Consider the following 22,583-nt stretch of genomic DNA (forward strand, 5'->3'; position numbering starts at 1 on the left):
TTGGAAGTTGGATTTTTTTTCTTTAACCAATCAACAGTTACAACATAAAGCCTCATCATGAACCACTGTTGAATCTTTCATTATTATTCTTATTTTGCTCTTCTCGGTTGAACTAGACTGCAATATGCAATCATGTCCTCTTGAAACCAGACACGTTCAACACTGTGTATGTTCAACATGTATTGTTGGAAGTAGACTGTAGACTGTAGTAGACAAGTAACGATCAGTTCAACAGGAAACAGTACTGTGCTTCAAACAGATTTTTACCACCCTCTGAAACTGCTTGAAACATTTTGAATCATGGTTAAGTATAGCAAAATTACATTTGACCACATGTCATCTGTTGCATAGACTACAAGTGAAGGGGAATTTTAAAAAATCTATTTTGCATTTCCTGGCTAGGAGCCAATCAGAGTAAGGGTCACTTTGCAATTCCCTCATTGGTTACTTTATTGCTTAGGTGTCAGACTCCAGTCCTCGAGGGATCCTGCTTGTTTTCCGGTTTTCTCAGCCCAACACACCTGATTCAAATAATTAGCTTAGCGTTAGCTCTGCAGGAACTTGAAAAGTATCCACTTCATCTGAATCTGGTGTGTTTGAAAGAGAAGCTTCAAAAACATGCAGGATACCGGCCCTCGAGGACTGGAATTCCACACCTGGGCTTTACTGGATGCAAAACCAGAATGCTTTGCTCAACTTTGTGAAAGAAATATATTAATTCAAATCATATTTAAAAAACAATATAAGGCAAAAATGTCTTCATAGTTCATTTACACTAAAATGTTTCTTTTTACTTTATCTCAGTATAATGAATGTTTCGAGCAATACAAAGCATTAGAGATAATCCCTCTCATGTTAGTAGATTCTGAGTATCAACTGACTGTTCACTCTGCCATGTGCACATGTGAATGGTAGTTTACATAAATAAGGGAAATGGGGAAGATTTATCTGTGTGAAGTGACAAAACATTGCAAACAGTGACAGGTGACACATGTAGTGGTGAAGTACGTTTGATCTCAGTCCGCAAAGCCTCAGTTCTGATGAACTGCCCAGCTTTGATCAAATTGGTCCAGAGATATGTGTTTTTATAGTGCCACAGAGATAAATGAAGAAAAACAATAATAAGAAAATAAGAAAAATGTTGCTTGCATTTTTGTCGTGTAGGTGCCCTTCCTGACTGTGCCGAAGTTCCCTGAACCCAATTCTTCATTTTCCAAGACGAGCTGTTCGGGATTCACGGTGAAACTCCTCAGCTCATCTGGGTCTGCATATGTTCTGTCATACACTGGGGTGTCCATCGGCAAGGACTCTGGTAGAGAAATAAGCATTAACCAAGAATTAGTTCATTAAAAATCAACAATCCAACAGTCCGCATTGACAGCCTTGCACTGATATCAGAAAGCTAATAGTATACAAGTGTAAAACTGGTAAAATGGTGTAAACATTTTTGACTGGCATACACTTTTAAAGTGTTTGCAAGTATATTCAAACATCTGCATGTACAGTATGTTCAAACGTATGAACTTGCAACCACATTTGAACATACAGTACGTGTCCTAATCCTAAAAGCTGTACTAAGTAAAAATAAGGATTTGAACAGTCAGGGTTTTGTACTGATATCAGGGAGGGATTCAAATATTGAAATAAATAAACATAAGTAAGTCATCAGTAAATATTTTTGACGGACAAGTAGATTCATCCATTTTCCTTAGCCACTTCTCCTCTCTAGGGTCGCTGTCTATGAGCAGTAGCCGGGGGACACCCTGAACTGGTTGCCAGCCAATCGCAGGGCACACAGAGACGAACAATTATTCACGCACAGAATCACACCTGAGGGCAATTTAGAGTGTCCAATACAACTGCCTAGCCTAGCATGTGTTTGCAGTGTGGAAAGAAGCTTGGGTGTCCAGAGAAAAAAATGTGGACACGAGGAGAACATGCAAACTACACAAAGGAAGGTGAGAGCGGGCTGGAATTAAACTCGGGAGTCTGAACTGAACACGGATGGACTCGGCCGTTGGTTCATTCTGCTCACTTCTTTTATTGAAAATAATTCCGTAACAACCTCAGCTAAGAGGAGCTGCTGTTAGCTGCAACGGCTATCTGTGCATCAAAACTTAGCTTATGTGGCTGACAAATCAATCTTCCCCGAATGTTGTTGAATAAAAAAAAAATTAATAAATTAAATTTTTACTTTACCATTTATAGTGCAAACCTCATCATTTTGGCCTTCATTTTTGGAAAAAAAGTGCATCTTATTTTTAGGGAATCACGGTATATCTAAAGTTAAAGTTATTCTTTGTTACAAATGTTTTTATAACAAATAACATTGCCATTGATCTTTTTTGTAATTGTTATACTTAAGATGGTTAGGAAGGCAAAAAGAATTATCGCAAAGCACTGAATCAAAAAGGTTTTGCTCTGCTTCACAATGTTTTTGTATGTTTTATTTTTTTTTTATGTGAGTTTCTCTGGGTACACATTCCAAAAAAATATGTGGTACGTAGGAATTGTAGACATTCTCAAATGTGTTTAGGTGTGTTCTATGTGTGTGCTCTATGATTGGTTGGCAACAAGTTCAGGGTGTGCTGTCCAAAGACAGGGATGGACTCCAGCAAGCCCGCTTGGCTCATGAGGATAAGCAGTCAAGATAATGGATGGATAGTTAGAAGTAGCATCTATACAATCACACACATACTGTACCTATGGTGACTATCCGACTGTTGGGCACTCGGGCTTCATATGAATTGGCATTATTTGAGTCTTTACATTCGTGTCGAGATCCGCGGCTCTGAGGTCATGAAAGATGATTCGAAATGCACAGTTAAAACACAACCAAGAACTATTGTACATGATCCGGTACTTAGTGTGACACTGTGACACTGTGTAAAATGTAGACTGTTTTTCATTAAAAATTAAATGACAATGTTTATTGCAATACAGATTAATTTACTGAGAGAACAGGACCATGAAAAAACAGTTGCATATTTAATCACAATATTGAGGCAGAAATCATAATTAGATTATCTTTTTAAATTGCTCAGCCATAGTACAAAGCAAAGTAGGGCTCTAAGATAAAAGTGGGCATGGTAGGATATGTGTTAGATCACCTTATGTCGGCCAGGTATGGAAACTGTTTTGATTTTGGCAAGAAATCCTCCTGCTGCATTTTGCTGCAAAACAGACAAAAGTCAGATAGTTTATCAGTGTGCCATTCAAAGAGCCCCAAATCTTTTCTTTTTTTTTGTCAGTGTCATGAAAACATATTTAACCCATCACAGTAATAAACAGAGCACACTGATAGTGGCACATACTCGAGCAGTTCAGTGTCTTGCTCAAGGACACCAATTTGTCAGACAGTCAGTGAGACTTTAACCCAGCCATCAACCACTTGGCCAAAGCTGCCTACGTGTATCTTCGTGATAGTGCCATGGTCAATGTGAGAGCCTCCGTCTTATACGGAGCTCTCGACGAATTTAACCCGTAGATGGACCTGGCTGACGCTTTTCTTATTCCATACTGTTGTGTGCTTCAAACAATGACGATGTGAGAGCTGCTCTTTCTTGTGTCAGTGGATTTATTTGCACCAGCTGTGAGTAGTGGCTTCAGTATCTGCGTATTCAAAACATAAATCATAATTAAATATTGTGCTGACAAACAAGATTTCCCAAACCATATTTTAAATGCTTATACTGTACAAACGCTTATATAAACAACAGTGCTGCCCCAAGAATACATAAATGCATTTGAGATTGTGGCATGTGGCCCTTACAATCACTACATTACCATAACAGTGTAGAATAAGCACTATATAAGTGCACAACATTCCCTATTACTGCTATGTATTTCCATACATTAGCCGAAATTTTACAAAAATCCATACATTTTCCAGAAATTCCCAATGGCTAGCTTTCCCCTGGAGAGGAGTCCTGCTTAATGTTTAATAGAAGATCATTCAATAGTAACAGCTGGTCCACTGACATGATTCACTGGGAAGGTGCGTAGAAGGGGAGGAGCTCATAGAGCTAAGGTGAGACAGGACCATTTAAAGATTTAAAGACAAATAAAGTTATCTTAAAATGAAATTTAAAATGTAGAGGTGGATTATATTTGCTCTCAATACTCCCTCCTGTGGGCCTCCAAATGTACATACGTACAAAAAAAAAAAAAACTACAAAAATGCACGCATATTACATTGGGTCAATCATATAACTGAATTATAAATACCATTTTATTGAATACAAAACGTTAATTAGATCTAAATGAGTTCTTATCAGTGCAAAACCTTTGTATATGCTAACATATAGCAAAGGGAAAAACCTGGCACAAACGAAAATGCTAACGAGCTAAACGCATACAAGACGTGCTGAAGAACTAACATTAGCTAGCATGTTATCCGCAGTTACAAGTTGTTGGATCAACCAACTAATTTTGGTCATATTATCATGCATGACAACATTCTTACAAAGTAAGTGCAACACAGTTGTGGGCCAGATTTCACAGAGAGACAAAACGTGTGTGTCATTGACTAACTGCTCTCAATTAAACCACACTGTCCTTCTCACTACAAAATGTAATATCAACGGCGGCCAGAGGCAGCGCCAAAAAACAAGCTCAATCCAAACAAAGCACAATTGATTGAACTGTTAAACTAAATCACCTCCAAAACATCATTATTTCGGTTGTGGCCCAGGCGTCCTGGTACCAGTTGATCTACGGACCAGTACCGGGCCGCGGACCATTGCTCTAAATTACTTTAGCGCACTACCACTAATGTTCACCTGCTCCTTCTGCAAATGAGCCAAACAGAATACTGTACTGTGATCCACCATATCATAGGCTTCAGACAGGTCCATCAAATCAATAAAAACATAGTCTTCAGTGTCATTAACCAGGAGAATGTCATTAAAAACTCATAACAGGGTTGACTCGGTGCTATGCAGCATCTTTGAAAAACCTGACTGGAAAGCTTTCATGACATTATGTCCATCATATCCAAATGTTTGGGACTAATGTCCTCTACTCTTATTGTGTTCAAACATCAGAATGGCATAATAAGCATTAATAGCAGTCAAATAAAACTTACAAATATCGCACCAATTCCAGATGGATCCTGTGGTAGCAGCGGCTGTCCTCCAAGATCTAAGAACAAGGGCACTTAAATACAAACAGTATATCATACAATTTGTACTTTATGTACTTTTTAGAGTACATTGTATATGTTTGTACCTGCATCTCCATCGGGTCGTGGACTGGGTTCAGTGAGAACTTGCAACAGGCCATCTGGCTTATATGAGTAGTGTTCTACCAGCTTGTGTAAAGACAAAGTCTTGTTAGCATTTTATACAACAAAAAAGATGACATCCTCCATGGATTTATTAAATGTTGGGCTTTTCAAAGTAATAAAAATGTTAGCTTTCTAATGCTCTTTTTGGCATGTGTTGAAACTATTCAAGGCAAGATTACCATCCATCACAGAATCTATAAGAGCACATTTTAAGAAAGAATACCACATTTCTTGTGTCCATGGAAAAATATTACATTTTGATTACATCTGTCCACGAATTAAATGGAAACTTGTACATGGACAAACATGTATATTGACATTTCAACCTGCCAAAGAGTGTCAAACTTCTTCCCATCTGGAATCGAGAGCTTGTCAGCTCTGTCCTGGTCAATGCGATAATGCATCACTTCTCCTTCATGTAATAAACAAAGAGCGTAGGATCCATTCATATCTCTCTGCCGAATCCTAGACAGAAGAAAATCAAGAGAAGAAGTAGTACAAGAAATCAAACTTAAAGTTTTTTATATACACAATATGCTATGGACTCATTTAGTAGCAGGTATAACGATGAAGGTTATAGATGATATAGTAAAGCATGTTTTGAAAACCGAGACTGAAACCTGTTCTCTTTCGTCGCTGTTATTCTTCATCATATTTCATGAGCACATACATTTATTTACTGATGGGAAAATTAACCCTCAGAACCACTTTTGTATTTTTTTTTCCTCCTCTAGATGACACTATTTGTTTAAACATGGACTGTCAAGTTAAATACATTTCCATTGCTCTAGCTTTTATCTTTAAACCAAAAGAACCACATAGAGCAGTGCTTCTCAAACTGGGGTAAATGGACCCCAGGGGTCTATGGCCAGGGTCCCGTGAAAAAATTTGGGTTATTAATAAAATATGTTTGTGTTAATTTTACTTTATTTTATATCAAATTATGAAAGTATTCATGACTATGAATATCTATCTATCTATCTATCTATCTATCTATCTATCTATCTATATATATATATATATATATATATATATATATATATATATATATATATATATATATATATATATATATATATATATATATATATATATATATATATATATATATATATATATATATATATATACAGATTTGAGCCTGCGGCTTATACAAGCAAATATGTGTATGTGTTCGAGGTTTCAATTTATGAAACAACTATGAACTGAAAAGATGTGAATCAATGGTTGTGCTCAAAAAGAGTTTTAAAAATATATTATTAAAAAAATATGTGTCTTAATTGAATAAGAGAATGTATAAAATTTTGGGTAAATTTGTGACGTGTAAATTTTATATACAGTACACAGTATATATGATTTTATTTATGTATTTATGATTGTATATATGAATGATGTGCAATGTTTTTCTACAAGGACTTAACTAATCTATCAAAGAAAGGGAGATAAAATGAAAAGATGCTCTTGAAGTATTGATTTGGATTCTGTACTGCTATTAAAGCTCTCAATTTATATATACTTTTTACATTTTCAAAATAGATTTTTAAAACACGTTTTGAGCACAGCAATTTATTAACATCTTTTCAGTTGTATTACATAGTTTTTCCTTAACAGAACAGAACAGATACACACATTTACCTTACTGGTGGATTGGACCAGTGGAAAAAAACAACCTGCAGATATGGTGCACTTGGACTATAAGCCACAGGTCTTAAATCATTTGCGGCTTGTAGTCTGAAAAATATGGTGGATATATATAAATTTATATAGATTTTTTTTTTCACAGAATAAAGGTTCCATGACAGTGTAAATGACATTGGTGGGGTTCAGTACCTCCAACAAGATTAAGAAAAGAACCATTAGTCAAAATCCATTATCAAACGGATTCAGTCTTTTTTTTTTAAACATACACTTGCAGTATTTAAAAGTAAAACACTTTTGTGCAGTTGGTGGCATAAGAGATCTAACAGTCACATCTTTGCGTACTGTCATTCTTCCTCTTTTATGGCTATTTCAGGAAGCACTGAGCGGAAACCGCCTCTCGGCCTGTATGTGTTTGTGTGATCTGTTTCTTCAGCCGACCATGACCTTTTCTCAAAACTGGAGCATGTGCAGAGAAAATACTTCTCAATGTGTTCACGAAGAGAGGATGCAATGTAGTCCAATAATTGCAATGTATTGTGCTTTTTACTTTTTAAAATATGAAAAAAATTCTAGGATGTGAAATTTGATAATACTTAGGCCCCAATTAGGCATATATGACCTTGCAAATAGTAAAGATTTTGTATACATTTTTTTCAGTGAGCAATGGCGTTCTGGTATTTCCTCAACGACTACGCCCTAGGTTTCTGGCCAGTCACAGGTCACGTTTAAAAACAGTTAGCAATTCTCACTCACATTCAGACCATCACTGAGTGTGAAATGAGCCCACATTTCCTGCACAAAGATAGGCATGGGTTTCTCAATACTAGCGGTGATTACTGGTGTTGGGCATGAGGAAGTTTTCACACTGTTTGCAAACCAACTTAAAGATTGTCCAAAATATGGACAAACTACTCACACACACACTGAGTGGAAAATATAAATAAAATAAATGATGGAGATGTAGCAAATGTTATAAATTCAAGGCCGATTTTCATTGGATTAAGACAGAATTATGACGTTTGAGTTCATTTGACCATTAAGAGGACAGTGTGTAGAATTTAGCGCCATTTAGTAGTGAGCTGAACATTTTTAAAACCACCATAAATTTAAATAAAATGCAAAAAAAAAAACTATATATATATATATATATATATATATATATATATATATATATATATATATATATATATATAAAAACTATATATATATATATATATATATATATATATATATATATATATATATATATATATATATATATATATATATATGTGTGTGTGTGTGTGTGTGTGTGTGTGTGTGTGTGTGTGTGTGTGTGTGTGTGTGTGTGTGTGTGTGTATATACAGAGAGAGAGGGACAGAAATCAATCATAATGTGCATGCTTCAAAATCGTTGGCTCTGGAACTAAATTCGACACAGTGTCATTTTAAAACATTTTATAAATATAAATACTACACTAAAATACACCGTAAATACTGCAAGTAGAATACTACACCCATAAATGTATTGGATCAAAAGTAACTCAAATTTGGTGAAATAGTTAGGCCAGAGCTGGGTCCAAAGTGGTGTAACCCAATTCTGGGTTCTTTATAACCATTTAGCTGAATATTTGACCCATCATGTTGGGTCAAGATTTTGATCCAACAAGAGGTAAAAGCTGTCTCTACCAGCAATAAGTTCCTGTTTGCAACAGTTGTCAAATTGCATCGTCATTGGTGCAACACTTGCCTGTTTCTGAGCAGCAAGTCATACAAAGGTACCGAGAAACTGGTTACGAGGTTTTCAGTCTTGCTGTGGTTGAGAATAAGACAAATTTTATGATCAATATTTTCAAGGAAGAAGAAGCAGCAAATTTTCCCATCACCAAGTCAGTCACATTGATATGTTTGACACTACCCACCCATTCTCCGTGGGTGGGCCATCTGCCCTGATCAGGATTTGAATCCTGATCCCCATGTCTAACATGAGCAACATTGCCCACTAACCATTCACCCACCAACAGCTTTTATTAAGATTGTTATAAATACATTTATTTCATTGTCAGTGCAAAACTCAGAAATGGCAACCACAGCTTCAAGTCTTTTGCCCAGCCAAATCCAATCTGCACCCCAATCTGTTCTATCAAAATAACTCAACCTTGAGTAAAAGTAACATCATTTGCACAAAATTCACAGATGCTCAGCAAACGGGTTATGGACACGCAGAATGTTGCTTTATAAGTTCTGTCTGAGGATAATACTGTAACTTCTTGAATTAGCTGCTGTACTCTATTGTTCTTAGATACTTCAATATCTCATCCCAAGATTTCTTAAAGAGCATTTTAAAGGGACAGTGTATTAGACCGTTTTTCATTGAAAATGAATAAATTAAATGAATGTAAATTTCAAAAACTTGCAAATGAATTTGTTCTTAATGTCCAACAGTATGTTTTCAATATAATAATAAGTCTAGTAATCATTGAATTACCTACACATACACATACCTCTCCGGTATGTGGCCATGTTTGCTTAGCTATGGACAATGGTAAATGCAGGACCTGCAGCACCTCCTGCTCTCCGTAATGATCACTATCCTTTTAAAACAAAAAAGTCAAACTCCATCTCCAGTATTTGCCATATTATGAGATAATACGAGCGGTTGGGCTCGTAAAGCGGATTCACCGTATGACTATCAATCCAATGCTAATGCATTTAGAACCCCAAGTAATAACATCAAAATTGTACATACGTATTAAAAATTGGTGCCAAATAGTATAGTAAGTGCTAAGTATATATAATATACATGTATACAATCAGAAAACATCATAAAGGAAAAGGATTTACTATTTATTTATTACCTTTGAGTGGCGCTTGTTATGCCCATATTCCCTAATAAGGGTTATCTCCAGCATCGTTTCCATATAAATCATCTTCTTACTTCTCTCTTTAACATCACTAGCAATGTTGGGACCCATGGCTAACCCTTTCAACTTTGAATTAAGCAGTAAAATGCACTATAAATACGGTTTTTGTAACCACTTACAATCGAACAAAGCTTTACCGTTCCGCCATTTTGAAATGAGTGAGGTCAACCAAGTGTGACAGCAACTGAAAATAAGTGTAATTACTTAAAAACACCAGCAGATAGAGGCAAAACAACACAAATACAGCCAAGCCCCTAGGGTCACGACAGTTGTTTTTGTCGCAAAACCGGGAAAATACCATAAAGAGGGGATGAAAAAAAATCAGTATTCCATATCGTATGTAAATAACATAAGCAAGAGACACTGTAACACGGGGGTCCACTGTGTGTGTGTGTATATATATATATATATATATATATATATATATATATATATATATATATATATATATATATATATATATATATATATATATATATACATATATATATATATACTGTATATATATATATATTTCCTCGACACATTTCGAGGAATATTGATCCATGAGCCACGTAAGCCGAGTGTTGACTAACAGATGTGCATTTTTTTATTCGGCCATATTCTTACTTATAAGTACAGAAACGGGGCGAGCTATAGGGGAACATCAGTTGGCTGTTTGCAACGAGTGCATTTTGCAGCTAAGAATTGCTCGTGTTAGCTGAGGTTGTGACAGCATTATTTTCAATGACAGAATCAAGCAGGCTGAACCACCATCTGAGTTCACACACAGGAATATTGCTAAAATGGATAGGATCATGTAAAAGTTTTTATGTCTCCTGCTGGTTTAATTAAGGGTGCACCGGTTAGAGAACACTGAAAGGTATTCCATTTGACTCGTTTAATAATTGCAGTCTTTTGGCATAAACACACAAGCATAAACTTGCTGAAACACGAAGGCTGTGAAACTTCGGGTATTTAAGGTAAAATTAACTCGAACCACATCGCGAGGAAAAGGGAAAACAATTGCTTAGAGTGCATTCAACATTAAACTGCTCACAATGTTGAAAATCGGAAACACACTTAATGTGCAACAAATATACTACTTACGGACATAAACACAAGAAAATATGAAGAGTTCACAAAAAGATGAGATTCATTCTGTTTTGCGATAGTTTTTACTTTTTCTCCGAGTGTTGGTACGTCTTATACACAGTAACATAGAAAATACCAGAATTTGACCAAATTAAGGGTGTGTCTTATACACAGGTGCATCTTATATTTGGGGAATTACAGTAACTAATGAAATGTATAAATGATTCATCTAATGAATTAATTAAAAATATCCATCCATCCTGTTTCGTAGTCAATTATCCTCATGAGGGTGTGCTAGTCTCGCCCAGCCATCTTTGGGCAGAAGCAGAGAACACCCTGAAGTGGTTGCCAGCCAATCACAGGGCACACAAAGATGAACAATCTTGGAATGTGAGAGGAAAACCGGAGTACCAGGCGAAAACCCACTCTTGCACAGGGACAATATCCAAACTCTACAGAAACAAAGCCACGATCTCCCATGTGAGGCCGACGTGCTAAACATTCCGGTGCCACCCTTGACCATAAACATTCAAACATTCAAACGTATGTCAAAAATACTTTTAGGATCTAGTTTTAGACACGGATGAGATACGATAATTACTATTTCAATATTTACCATCAAAGAAAAAGGAACAAGCAGTAGACACACACAGTTAATCCTTTGAACAGTTCACGTTCAAAATCCAATTTTGTTTGACTTTTGTGATGGTTTTCTCGTAATTGTGTGACTGACTATCTGATGAGAAACCAGATATCTTTGCACATTGGCCAGCCTGACATCTTTCTGTCTGCGTTTGCCAGTGAATACTGAATGATGAAATGTCAACAAAATTACTATAGTAAATCCCAACAATAAATTCTAGCTTTGGTTTACCATTTAATTAAACATTTTCCTCTCATTTGCAGTAAAACACTCAAGACAGACTTAAGCAAATCACTCACAGAAATTTTCCGTTTGTACGGGAGCCATTTTGAAGCCTGGTCTCTGACTCCTCTCGAGTTATTTTTCCATGGAACCAGGGCATTCGTTCATGAGCAGTAGTCGCAATAAGCTTCTCCAAACGTGGCCTTTGGCTGATAATAGCTTGTTCCAAAGCTGTTCCCTGACCACAGAAGTGAAGATTGTTACTAAAAAAAAAAATACATTTTGACAAGATAGAACATTTACCCGAGTGACTCAAGTCTTACCTGTAAATTCCAAGTTTGCCTTACGTAGTCCTGGATTAGTTTTTCTTTTAAGTCTTCAAACGGGCCCACCTTCGGCTGCATGTTCTTGGGCCTGATGCAGGGCTTCTTCAGCCGACACACAAGGCCATCCAGCTCCTGGGAGTGGTAGTCGATCACATCTATAGGGCTGTTGTGGCTTTTCCCACCGGCAATAGCATACATTTCATTGGCTTCTCTTTCAATGGTGTAATGGTAGCAGCGGCCAGAATGTAATATGGACAGGGCATAACCTCCAAAATGGTTTCGACTTTGCCGTAGCAAATACAAACCACTACCTGCACCAGGCTGCTGCAGATACTCTTCTGCCTCCTCTCTTGTAATATTGCCATAGAAGAATGGCAGACTATTCACTCTATCAGCCATCTTAGCCCACTTATGGCGGCTGCCTTCAAGAGTTTGGTTGAAGGTGCACTATCCCAATGTAATTCACCTGTAATACAAATAAATGTTATATCAACATACTGTAGTTCATTTTACAGATACTCGGTCAAATCTTTTTGATTTGTTTTCTGAAATGAAGAAAATAAATGCCAAAATACACTGAGGACCCCGGTTCAAACTAAACACGGGATGCTACTAATTTAATATAAGATGCTCATAAAATGTTGACACAATTTCTAGTTTGTATTTTGACCTTAAAGGCCCAATCATTTTGGACTGTGCGTGTCTGTGTGCTTGTGGGTTTGTGCATGTATGTGTGTGTATTTGGGGAGGGGACTACTTGTGAGCAGGTGTTATTTTGGCAGGTTTTATTTCGGTTGTTACAACAAGAGTTCTCCCAATAACATCCAATCTACTTAGGACAATCCTCCCCAAGTTGCAAATTCCAGTGGAATTCCCTAATCACTTTGGAAAAAGCCATTTCTTATTATTAAAGCAATTATGGATCAAATCAATATTTTCAAAGGGAAGTAAACATTGTTTTGTATTAATGATTGCAAATAAAGCTGAGCAGGCATTGAATTTCACTTAATTAAATTAGAAAACCTAATACTATTTTCCAACATTTCAAAAGCTTAAATTTGAGAATTTTCCAGTGGCAAAAGAATCATGAATGGGAAATATTAATGTGATATTTTTATTTTCTAAAACGGCATTTACGAGGATAAAATCAAGTTCCACAATATCTCCCACCAAACATTCCTGAATGATTATGTATAAAACCACTGAGAGATGAGAGTAAAAATATAAAAGAAACAGATATTTTAAACTTACTGTATATTTGGGTGAGAGGGATTTCATCAAAATGTATCCTCTTCACTTTTTCACGCAATCCAACAGTGTAAGCAACATAGTCAAGTTCCGATGGTAACTGAAAAAGGAGATGATTGCTGTTGAAACATGAACACAATAGTAAGGTGGTGCTCTGAAGCTTCCTTATTTCAGAGACTTCCTTGACAAATGGATGATTTTACTTCCCTCTTTTCTGATTAGTGCACTGAACAGCATGTTGGACCAATCAGGAGCAAGAGAACAGCTGAAATAAGAAACATGAATTATGACATTATTACGTGTTATACATTATACTAAATAAAATTTTTATTGATTTTGCAGGTCAATCCCAAGTAATTGAAGCAATGTTTTTTTCAATTAAAGAAAAGTAAGATGATGATGATGCGGATTACTATTATTACTGTTATTATAGACTTTTTTCTGTCTGAGTTTGAAAGGTCTGACTGCATTTGAACGTGCCATACGTCTCATCCTCATGTTAGCTGTTGTGTAGTATAGTACAATGACCGAGTAAGTGATGATAGATTTCTTAGTACAGTGGGCCCTCGTCTTACGAGATTAATCCGTTCCACTGTTGGGCTCGTAAGGCGAATTCAACGCATGCCGGGCAATCCAAACCTATGTTAAACAACAAATGCATTTAGAACCCCAGGTAAAAACATCAAAATTGATCATACATATTAAAAATTGGTACCAAAATTGTATAGTAAGTGCTACGTATGTATAATATACATGTATACAATCAGAAAACATCATAAATAAAACATATAGAAAGGATTTATATACCTTTGAGTGGCGCTTGTTATGACCGTATTCACTAGTAAGGGTAGCCTAGGCTAGGCTACCTTTGTATTTCTTAATTATCTCCAGCATCGTTTCCATATAAATCATTTTCTTACTTCTTTCTTACTTCTCTCATCACTAGGAATCTTGGGACCCATGGCTAACCCATTCAAGTTTGAATTAAACAGTAAAATGCACTATAAATACAGTTTTCTAACCACACATGATAGAACAAAGCTTCACCGTTGTCAGAGAAATCTCAGAAAAGAAGACTAGGACAAGCCTAGCTGCTTAAACAGCAAAAAGAGTAACTCAGACCAGCCAAGATTGACTTTTCTATGCCGGCATAGGGAAAAAAGCTTGGGCAAATGTAACTCGTGGGTCTTCCAACGCTAGTTTTCCACTGCCCAGCCGTCCCCCCCTGGCTTTTATTGAGTAGAAGCATAGCAGATTACAAGACACAACAAAAGAGCCAGCCGGGCGCCACCGGCAGCTGGGCCAAGGTCCCGGCTCACACTTTCGTGCGTCAACAGTTCTATCTAAGGACAGGGTCAAGATGAACTAGGATTGCATAAATGGGTAACAATGAACTAAGCACATAATGATAACAACCTAATATATGATTCCCTTCACAACCGTTCCGCCATTTTGAAACGAGTCAGGCCGACCAATAGCAGAACACTATCTCCGTGAGGAGACGCCGACCAATAGCAGACCAGCATTGTAGTCACGCGTTGCATGGAGGCATTGACGGCAACTGAAAATAAGTGCAATTACCTAAAAACTCTTGCAGATGGCTACAAAACAACACAAATACAGCCAAGCCCCTAGGGTCATGACAGTTGTAACTCAGTATTCCACATCACAAGAAGAAAAAAACGTAAGCCAGGGACGCTGTAACACGGGGGTCCACAGTACTGTATCCCAAATCAGCAATTGGATGTGATTCAGTCAATGGTGGGACATCAGGGCCAGCTAGGCCTTCTCTGCTGGCCTAACATAACCTGATATCATTATCATAATAAACCATAATAATTATAACAACTATAATGAAAGCCAATGTCATTTCAAATTAATTTTTACTAAATATATATGTTATATATATTTTTTTTATTTATAAAAATATTCTCCATATCTTGTTCTTTCGTGTTATATTATATCCATTTGGTTACACTCCTTCTAGTGTTGTAGTTTTAATTTGTGAGTTTTTAGCCAATTAGAAATCAGCTACCTTGTGTCGCCAGGCTGTATGGAATCTGCCTTAGCCAGAAGCCAGGGCATTCACATTAACATGGCGCGGGCTTCTGCGAAAGCGCAGATGGATTTGTGAGCGCCCCGTATAACTTCATAGCCAGCTGTAATAGCAAATTGAATCATAAGATCACCATCTAGAGGCCTCACGTTGAACATGACGTGAGTGGATGCTCACAGCAGTAAGGCGGTGCAATGCTCAACAAGTAAGCTATGCCTGATTGCTTTAGAGGTGTAGCGTAACTATTAGCTAAGCTGTCCTGACTTGGCCATATTTCTGACTGGGCTACCAGGGGCGTCAGTTAACCCTGGCAAATAGTTCTGCTGGGAATGCCTTTTCTTTGCAAAGGATCTGTTTGGTGTTTGGAGCTACACTGGATTTGCAAACTTCAATTGTTTAACCAAGGCAGCAACGAGACACCAAAGCACGGCTGGACACATGCGCTACGGTGCTTTTAAAAACTTCTGGGGACACCTAAGTGAATTTACAGTATTGTACATCTCAGTTCGAAGGGAAAGAGGGTTCCTCAATGCGCTATGGTGCTTTTAAAAAACTTTTGGGAGCACCCGAGTGAATACACTGTACATCTCAGTGCCAAGAAAAAGCTTGAGCATGAAGAGGTCGAGAAAAATTGGGAGATATTGAAAAGACTGATCCATTGTGACCCCTGTTTGTTTTGGTGAGTGCATATTGTTTAATTTTTAATATGTTTGTGTTATTTTATTTCATTCATATTCAATTAATAGTAAAGAAACAAAATGATGTTCTTCTTATATTATACTGCGATTTGTGATCTGGGCTTCATAAAATCTTGTGGATATTTATTTATTTATTTTGGTGAGTTTTGACAGCATCACGTATAACGACTAGTTCCAATGGCTGATGCGGGTTTATTGAAGTTTAAAAGCTCCAGAAAATAGCCTGTGTAGCACAGTAATGCATATGTGTGCATGTGGGCTATTTATCCGAGAGTCTGACATCACAGTTACTGTATGAAGTTTAATTATCAAAGGTTTAAGTAAATATGTGCTCTTTTCACATTTTAAATATTGTGGTACCCAGACACATGAAAATTCCTGATGAGTGGGGGTCTCCTACTTTGCGGATTTGGCTTTTCGCATAGAGGTTTTAGTTCCCATTAACCACAAAAAAATGAGTGAAGACTGTGCTGTCAAAGGCAGATTGCTCACCGTGACATCCACTTGCTAGAGATTGAACTGCACTGTGTTTACTGAGAAAACAAATGGATAAAGTGCAAGGCATTTTTTTCTGTCACTTACCTAACATGTTCCCTGGGGGACCCTGGTGTTCCTCTATTCTGTCATATGATACATCTTTTTTTTTCTTTTTTTTAGCTTCCCCTGACCCAACTGTTGGAATAATTGTAAATGTAGTGATTATACATTTGCTACAATCGATATAATTGCTTGCAATGAAGAAATGATTTGCTGTGAGAAGGTTGCCACGACAAGTTTGGCCAGGCTCAAACCGCAGACAGAAGACACTTGTGATTAAAAATATCTTGCAGAATGTCTTGCTCCATGAAATGTTGTGCCATACATGGACTAATCTTCCACCTACAAATGCACACACATAGATGAACAAATACACTGGGTTCTGGCCATGTTTCTCCCCTCAGCTGCACTTTTTCCCTTTTAGGACTGGAACCTTTTCGGAGAGACTGCTTCAGAACGCGGCAGATTTGTATTTGTGCAGTCCTTCTCCGTTCTCCTCACGCATGAGCAGAAATGAATAGTGATGAATAGTTTTTCAAATGTCTATTAGGTGAACCTGACAAAAAATAGGTCTGCAACCCACATTTGGGGCCTGAACTACCAGTTGAGAACTACAGGTCTATGCAAACCCACATAGGATAGTTACACAGAAAAGTAAAACCCTTTAAAAATGTACCTCCTCCTTCTGTTTACACATTATTTACAGTATGTCCTAAAATGAACGCCATATGAATGTTATAATACCATATGAAGTTTTCAAGTTCATTTTATGTCTCGTTTTTTCTTGATCAAAAGAAGTCTAATGTGCCACAATTAGCTACTTTAAACAAAGTGTGTGCAGTATATATTTTTTTTACTTTAATTTGCAAAAAGGTTTTTGTTTCCATTGTGCAATCTACATAATAGATTGTAATTCTGTAAGTCAGTGGTGCAGTGACCAAATCTCTCAAACTATTCAGGAAGTGCTAGCTGACTTTATTTGGTTTCACAATCTTCAGTTCTCATTTCTTGTAAAGCATGTTCAAAGAGTGGTGCTTTAAATTTAGACCGGAACGATGGTTGAGAGTTGTTACATTTGAAGGCTTTTTGGGGGTTCAACCTACTTCCCCAAGCCCCCCACCCCCAAATGTTTTTTCTCATTGTTGGTAAGAGTTGCTGTCACATAAACTGGCACAGATTGCACAACAGTGACATTTAAAACTATATGTATCTATGTCAATCCCCACTCTCAATGAAACACGTACTTCCTTGAGCTGCTGTTACACAAGTTAAATGAATCTGTTTTTAAAGTCTGCAAACAACAAGAGTCCAGTGTTGATAGTTCTAACAAAGTGGAATCTTTGGTTTTTTATTTTGTTTTTAAAGGTAAACACACAAAACACACACACACACAGTCAACTGGGACAAACCACAGTTTTGAAAAAGCTGAGGGTAATTTCATAGGGCACACCCAACCCTTCATTGAAACTAAACAAGCAGACATTTGTTGCATTACATATTTGATGAACGCCACCTGTCCGTGTCTCATATTTCCTCAGTAAGAAGACAATTTAATCCCGCTTAACTTGGCTGTATCAGCATTTGGACATTGCTGGGGCAAGTCAGCATGTCAGTGGCTGATTAGCCAGTTAGCTGTGCTTGCTAGCTAGCGGTGAGAGTTAGCATACAGGCCAAAGAGTTGCTGGCTGTCCCAAAATGTTTGAATACTTTGACTAATCACCACCAAAATGCACATGCACATTCCTACTCTTGTCCACTTCAACCTGTGAAAATATAAAAACTGATCACCACAATACTTGTAGGTTTGATATTGATTGCTGGAAAACAGCTTCGACCCACTAGCCATCCGAACTCTCAACAAATCTCTCACGCACTAATCTGCCTCTTACTACAAGCATATACTGTATAATATTTTGCACTACATGATATTTGCACTATATTATTACCACCATCATTTCTGTTGTTGTTTTATTGTTTATTGTACTGTATTATGGTTTATGTTTATTATGTATCTATTTATTTATTGCTCGAACATGGAATGCAGTCTGCTACTCGGGGAGTGAACGGAATAGGAATTTCATTGTGTGGTATAATACTATACATTTGCCAATAAAAACTCTTGAATCTTGAATGAGAATGATGTTTCCTCATGAAACATCACAATGCATGTGTTATCCGTTCCCGTTCATCTGGTGGCCGTAGATACCAGATACGGGAGAAACCTCATTTCCAGGGCCGGAGTTGCCTGTCCGGGTAAATAGCCCTCGCAGGACGGCTCGAAGCGGTACAGACGGCAACGGGAAGGCAGCGCCGGTCTCAACCGTCACTTTTATTTTAGTAAATACAACAGAGAGCTGCACAGCACTTACACAGATGTTTTTATACGTTAACGCGTTTTTTTTCAGACACAGAACTCTTCATGCGCATGCGTCGTCTTTTCTTCCATTCTCCTTCTCTCTCGCGTGATAAACCACTCTCTCTCCGCAACACATGCCTTCTGCCTCCAGTGATACTGTTTGGAATTACGCGGTCTCCTCCCAATTTTGGGGCATCCCAGAATTTGTTGGAGGCTAACAAAAGAAACCCATCTTAAATCACTTCTGAGTTTTTATTAAGGTACAATTTGTGTGTAAAACACAATTAAATGTGCATTTATTCAGAGACACTGTAAAAAATTCATTTAAATGTGTTGGTAAATTGGAAGCACAGATAAATACCATGTTACTGTATGAGCGTGTATACGCTGTATACTCATGCAACTACATGATCTCATTTGCTTATTTTTACTTCCCCTTAAAAACTTTCAAAATGATTTATCTTTCTTTCACTCTTTGCTCATTTCAAATAAACCTCAAACAACGATGTGTGTGATGCAGTTGACAAAATAAATCAGGCTTATGTTGGTAAAATGAAAATTGAGATTGTGTTATACTGTATTTGATCTATTTCTACCCTCAATTCCCTTTAAAACAACGTATATTACATGTTGGTAGCTCCGCAATTGACGAGGTTACAGCTATTTGAATGTCGTCAAGTTGAAATGCCTAGTTCTGAGAAAAACACGTTGAAGGTGTTGGCACGTTCATCTTTCAATTGTGCACATCATCCACTAATCCCTTATTTTCATAACTTCGATTACGAATTGAACCATTTGGCTGCTGGGAAAGTCTTTTTATGTCCTCTGTGCATGATCATATTTTCCAATTCATGACCTCCCAGTCCCACACCATCTGTTAGTTTAGCTTCAGCCTTGTAACTCAGCATCTTCACTTCCTCCATCTGTCATTCTCAGTTCACTGTAAATGTTTATTTAAAGTTTAAAAATTGGATTATTCTTTTCATTATATTTAGCTGGCATTGAGCCACACCTCACATTTGACAATTTGTTTGATTGTAACCCCCCCCCCACACACGCACACACACACACACGCACACACACACACACACACACACACACACACACACACACACACACACACACACACATCTATACAATTTGTCAGTCTACATACGTGTGGGTCTTTACTTTACAAATTACTGACTAATGTGTTGACTGTAACTTGCTCTCCGACAATGTAGGCAGCCTGAAAAGTAAGGGGTTCGGAGGTACAACAATTACACCCGACACCATGCAGTGATTTGAATTCATACCATTTAAATATTAGTGAACGCCAAGTTGTTCCTGAATTATGTTGTTTAAATACTCTGTGATTTAACCTTATGCTTTTTTTTCATGGCAGCATATGCTATAACTGGATGGTACATAAAGTGGATAGTCTACACAAGTTTATTGTATACTAGCGGAGACCATTTCATTCTGCCTCACTGCTGGCAAAGACAAATGAAAAAAGATACATTGTATGCAATAAATGTGTCTTTTTTGGCAATTGAGTGAAAAGGGATCATTTCATCCAGCACACCTGATCTTTTTTGGCACACAAATGTGCCATAGCACACTGGTTGGGACACGGATCAAACGGATGTGTGAATTTTAAGAGTGTGTCAAGTCAAACAAACAAAAAAATACGATATGTTAGTGGCCACACAAGTCTAAATGTGGTATTCTGTTTGATATTGCATTTGTGAAAAATTAATAAAACAGCAAAATTCACCTGTGTTAATCAATGGCCATTTTGCCTGTACTGAAGATGACATCATAACTCAGGGCTCAGGTAATGACCAATTATGGCTGAACTTGCAAATGTCACATGACCAAACATGTGTGCGGTCGTTACCTAAACTCAGATCAACTGCAAAACCGTCTTCAATTGACAGCAAGTGGAAAAATGGCCACCCGCTGAGATGGCTCAAAACAAGTTGATTTTATAGCTTTATTTAAATTCCACACACACTATGTTATTCGTAGTGTCGTGTGTAGACTACTGGGGGTACATAGAAGATATTGTAAAGATTTTTTGGACTTGATTTCCCCTTTGAGACAACAATCTTATAATTGTTGTGAACATCAATTATCTGTTCTTTTGCAGTGCATACAGATAATCTGAAAGTCGCAAGACAAAAAGGCCACATTTTCCCAGTGGGAATGTCAACATTATTGGGTCAAAATGTGCACATTTGTACATGTTGTACATTTTGTCCAATCATTGCAAAATACAATTTCCATAATAAATTGTTCGGCTTGTCAGCATTGTCCCCTTTGCAATCTTTGGTTAACGATCATTTCTCTCTCGTTTTAGTTCTGTAATTTTGTCTTTGTATTTACTTCTTACATTGCTGCGCCACTGTGGCCCATATTAACTGGGAAACGACTGACATCTGCTGGATGGCCTTGTGAAATAAACAGTATTATACGTGATTATGAGAATAGAGGTCACTCACGTCATGGAATGCAGTCCGCGACTGTCGGATTGTTGTTCATTTTGAGTCGCTCGGCAGTCATCTCAGTATAAATGTAATTATTTTTTGTTTGTTTTTAATCCGTGAGAAGTATATCTGTGTGACGCTGACGCAAACAGAGGGGATAAGCAGTAGCATCCCATCAACGGTACTCTGGGACGTTGGTCGATGCTTTCATCCCGGAGCTGCTGGATTCGTCAACCACTTCCTATTGGTCCAGACGCACAACCACGAGCTCTTGGAAAGGACCAATGATGCTTGAGCAGAAGCCACGCTCGCAAATATTCACAAACGGAAGTGAACTGCACTTTTAAATGTTATACACGATTACCTGTAGATGGCAATGTTGTTCAACCCTTTCCATTTGACAGACGTCTACCACGTTATTGGCATGTATTATAGCACGTGAATTATGCATAGGGTTATAGGACAAAATTTTGAAATCCCATATACAAACACTAAATAGTCTTTATCTTCTAAAATGCTCCTTAAAAGTCACATATTCTCTGATAGCCCTACGATTGAAACACTTCCAGAATTGCTAAAACATTTTTCAACCCACATGAATATTCGTTAAAAGCAACCTGTGAACTAAACACTCCGACACACTACTACATTGAAAAATAAACATGGCATGAACGTTAGTGAAAAAAAAGTACAGCAAGGAATTACAACTAAAATTCAAGCTCCGATCACTGTGCAATACATCCAAACAGATTTTTTTGTACTTATTGTCAGTAAATTTCTTAAGGTGAAGCAAAGTAATTATTTCTATTCATCAAAAATAGAAATAGGGACGCTTTAGAGTGGAGACGTAAACCATTCAATTTATCGCCATTTTCACTTTCACTTGAAAATGTGGGAACCCACTTTGGAATGTTGGAACAGGATATTTGTATGTTGTTGTAAATAAACATTTAATTTAGTCATAGTTGTATCTTCACTTACCTTGTTCTAAGACCAATCTCACTGTATAGTCCATACAATTCAATTATATGCATTTTCCCCCCAATCAGCATCATTTTTTAAAAAGACAGCCACAAAATGGCTGAATTTTTGTTCACCAATTAAAACTATGCAAAACAGTGTTG

At 37.2% G+C, this 22,583-nt stretch overlaps 1 protein-coding gene across 3 annotated transcripts in view; it reads right to left on the reverse strand.

Moving 5' to 3' along the window:
• The window catches only part of syk (spleen tyrosine kinase), a 27,422-nt gene extending 5,727 nt beyond the window's left edge, over positions 1–21,695 (reverse strand). The window contains exons 1-11 of one of the 3 annotated variants that reach the window (XM_088434872.1): positions 21,475–21,694; positions 13,348–13,609; positions 12,408–12,562; positions 12,094–12,228; positions 11,848–12,008; positions 5,614–5,752; positions 5,230–5,311; positions 5,087–5,157; positions 3,111–3,173; positions 2,704–2,791; positions 1,150–1,309 (exon numbers count right to left, since the gene is read on the reverse strand). In XM_088434872.1, the coding sequence (XP_088290998.1) occupies positions 1,150–1,309; positions 2,704–2,791; positions 3,111–3,173; positions 5,087–5,157; positions 5,230–5,311; positions 5,614–5,752; positions 11,848–12,008; positions 12,094–12,228; positions 12,408–12,461 (953 nt within the window). In that variant the 5' untranslated portion in view covers positions 12,462–12,562; positions 13,348–13,609; positions 21,475–21,694. Of the gene's footprint in view, positions 1–1,149; positions 1,310–2,703; positions 2,792–3,110; positions 3,174–5,086; positions 5,158–5,229; positions 5,312–5,613; positions 5,753–11,847; positions 12,009–12,093; positions 12,563–13,347; positions 13,610–21,474 lie in introns of all 3 variants that reach the window. The other 2 variants (XM_088434870.1, XM_088434871.1) reach the window with 2 other exon arrangements.
• Positions 21,696–22,583: the final 888 nt, after the last annotated feature.

Source organism: Hippichthys cyanospilos, chromosome 15, assembly GCF_059441005.1.
Source record: "Hippichthys cyanospilos isolate Australia breed blue-spotted pipefish chromosome 15, RoL_Hcya_1.0, whole genome shotgun sequence".
In the NCBI taxonomy this organism is placed as follows: Eukaryota; Metazoa; Chordata; class Actinopteri; order Syngnathiformes; family Syngnathidae; genus Hippichthys; species Hippichthys cyanospilos.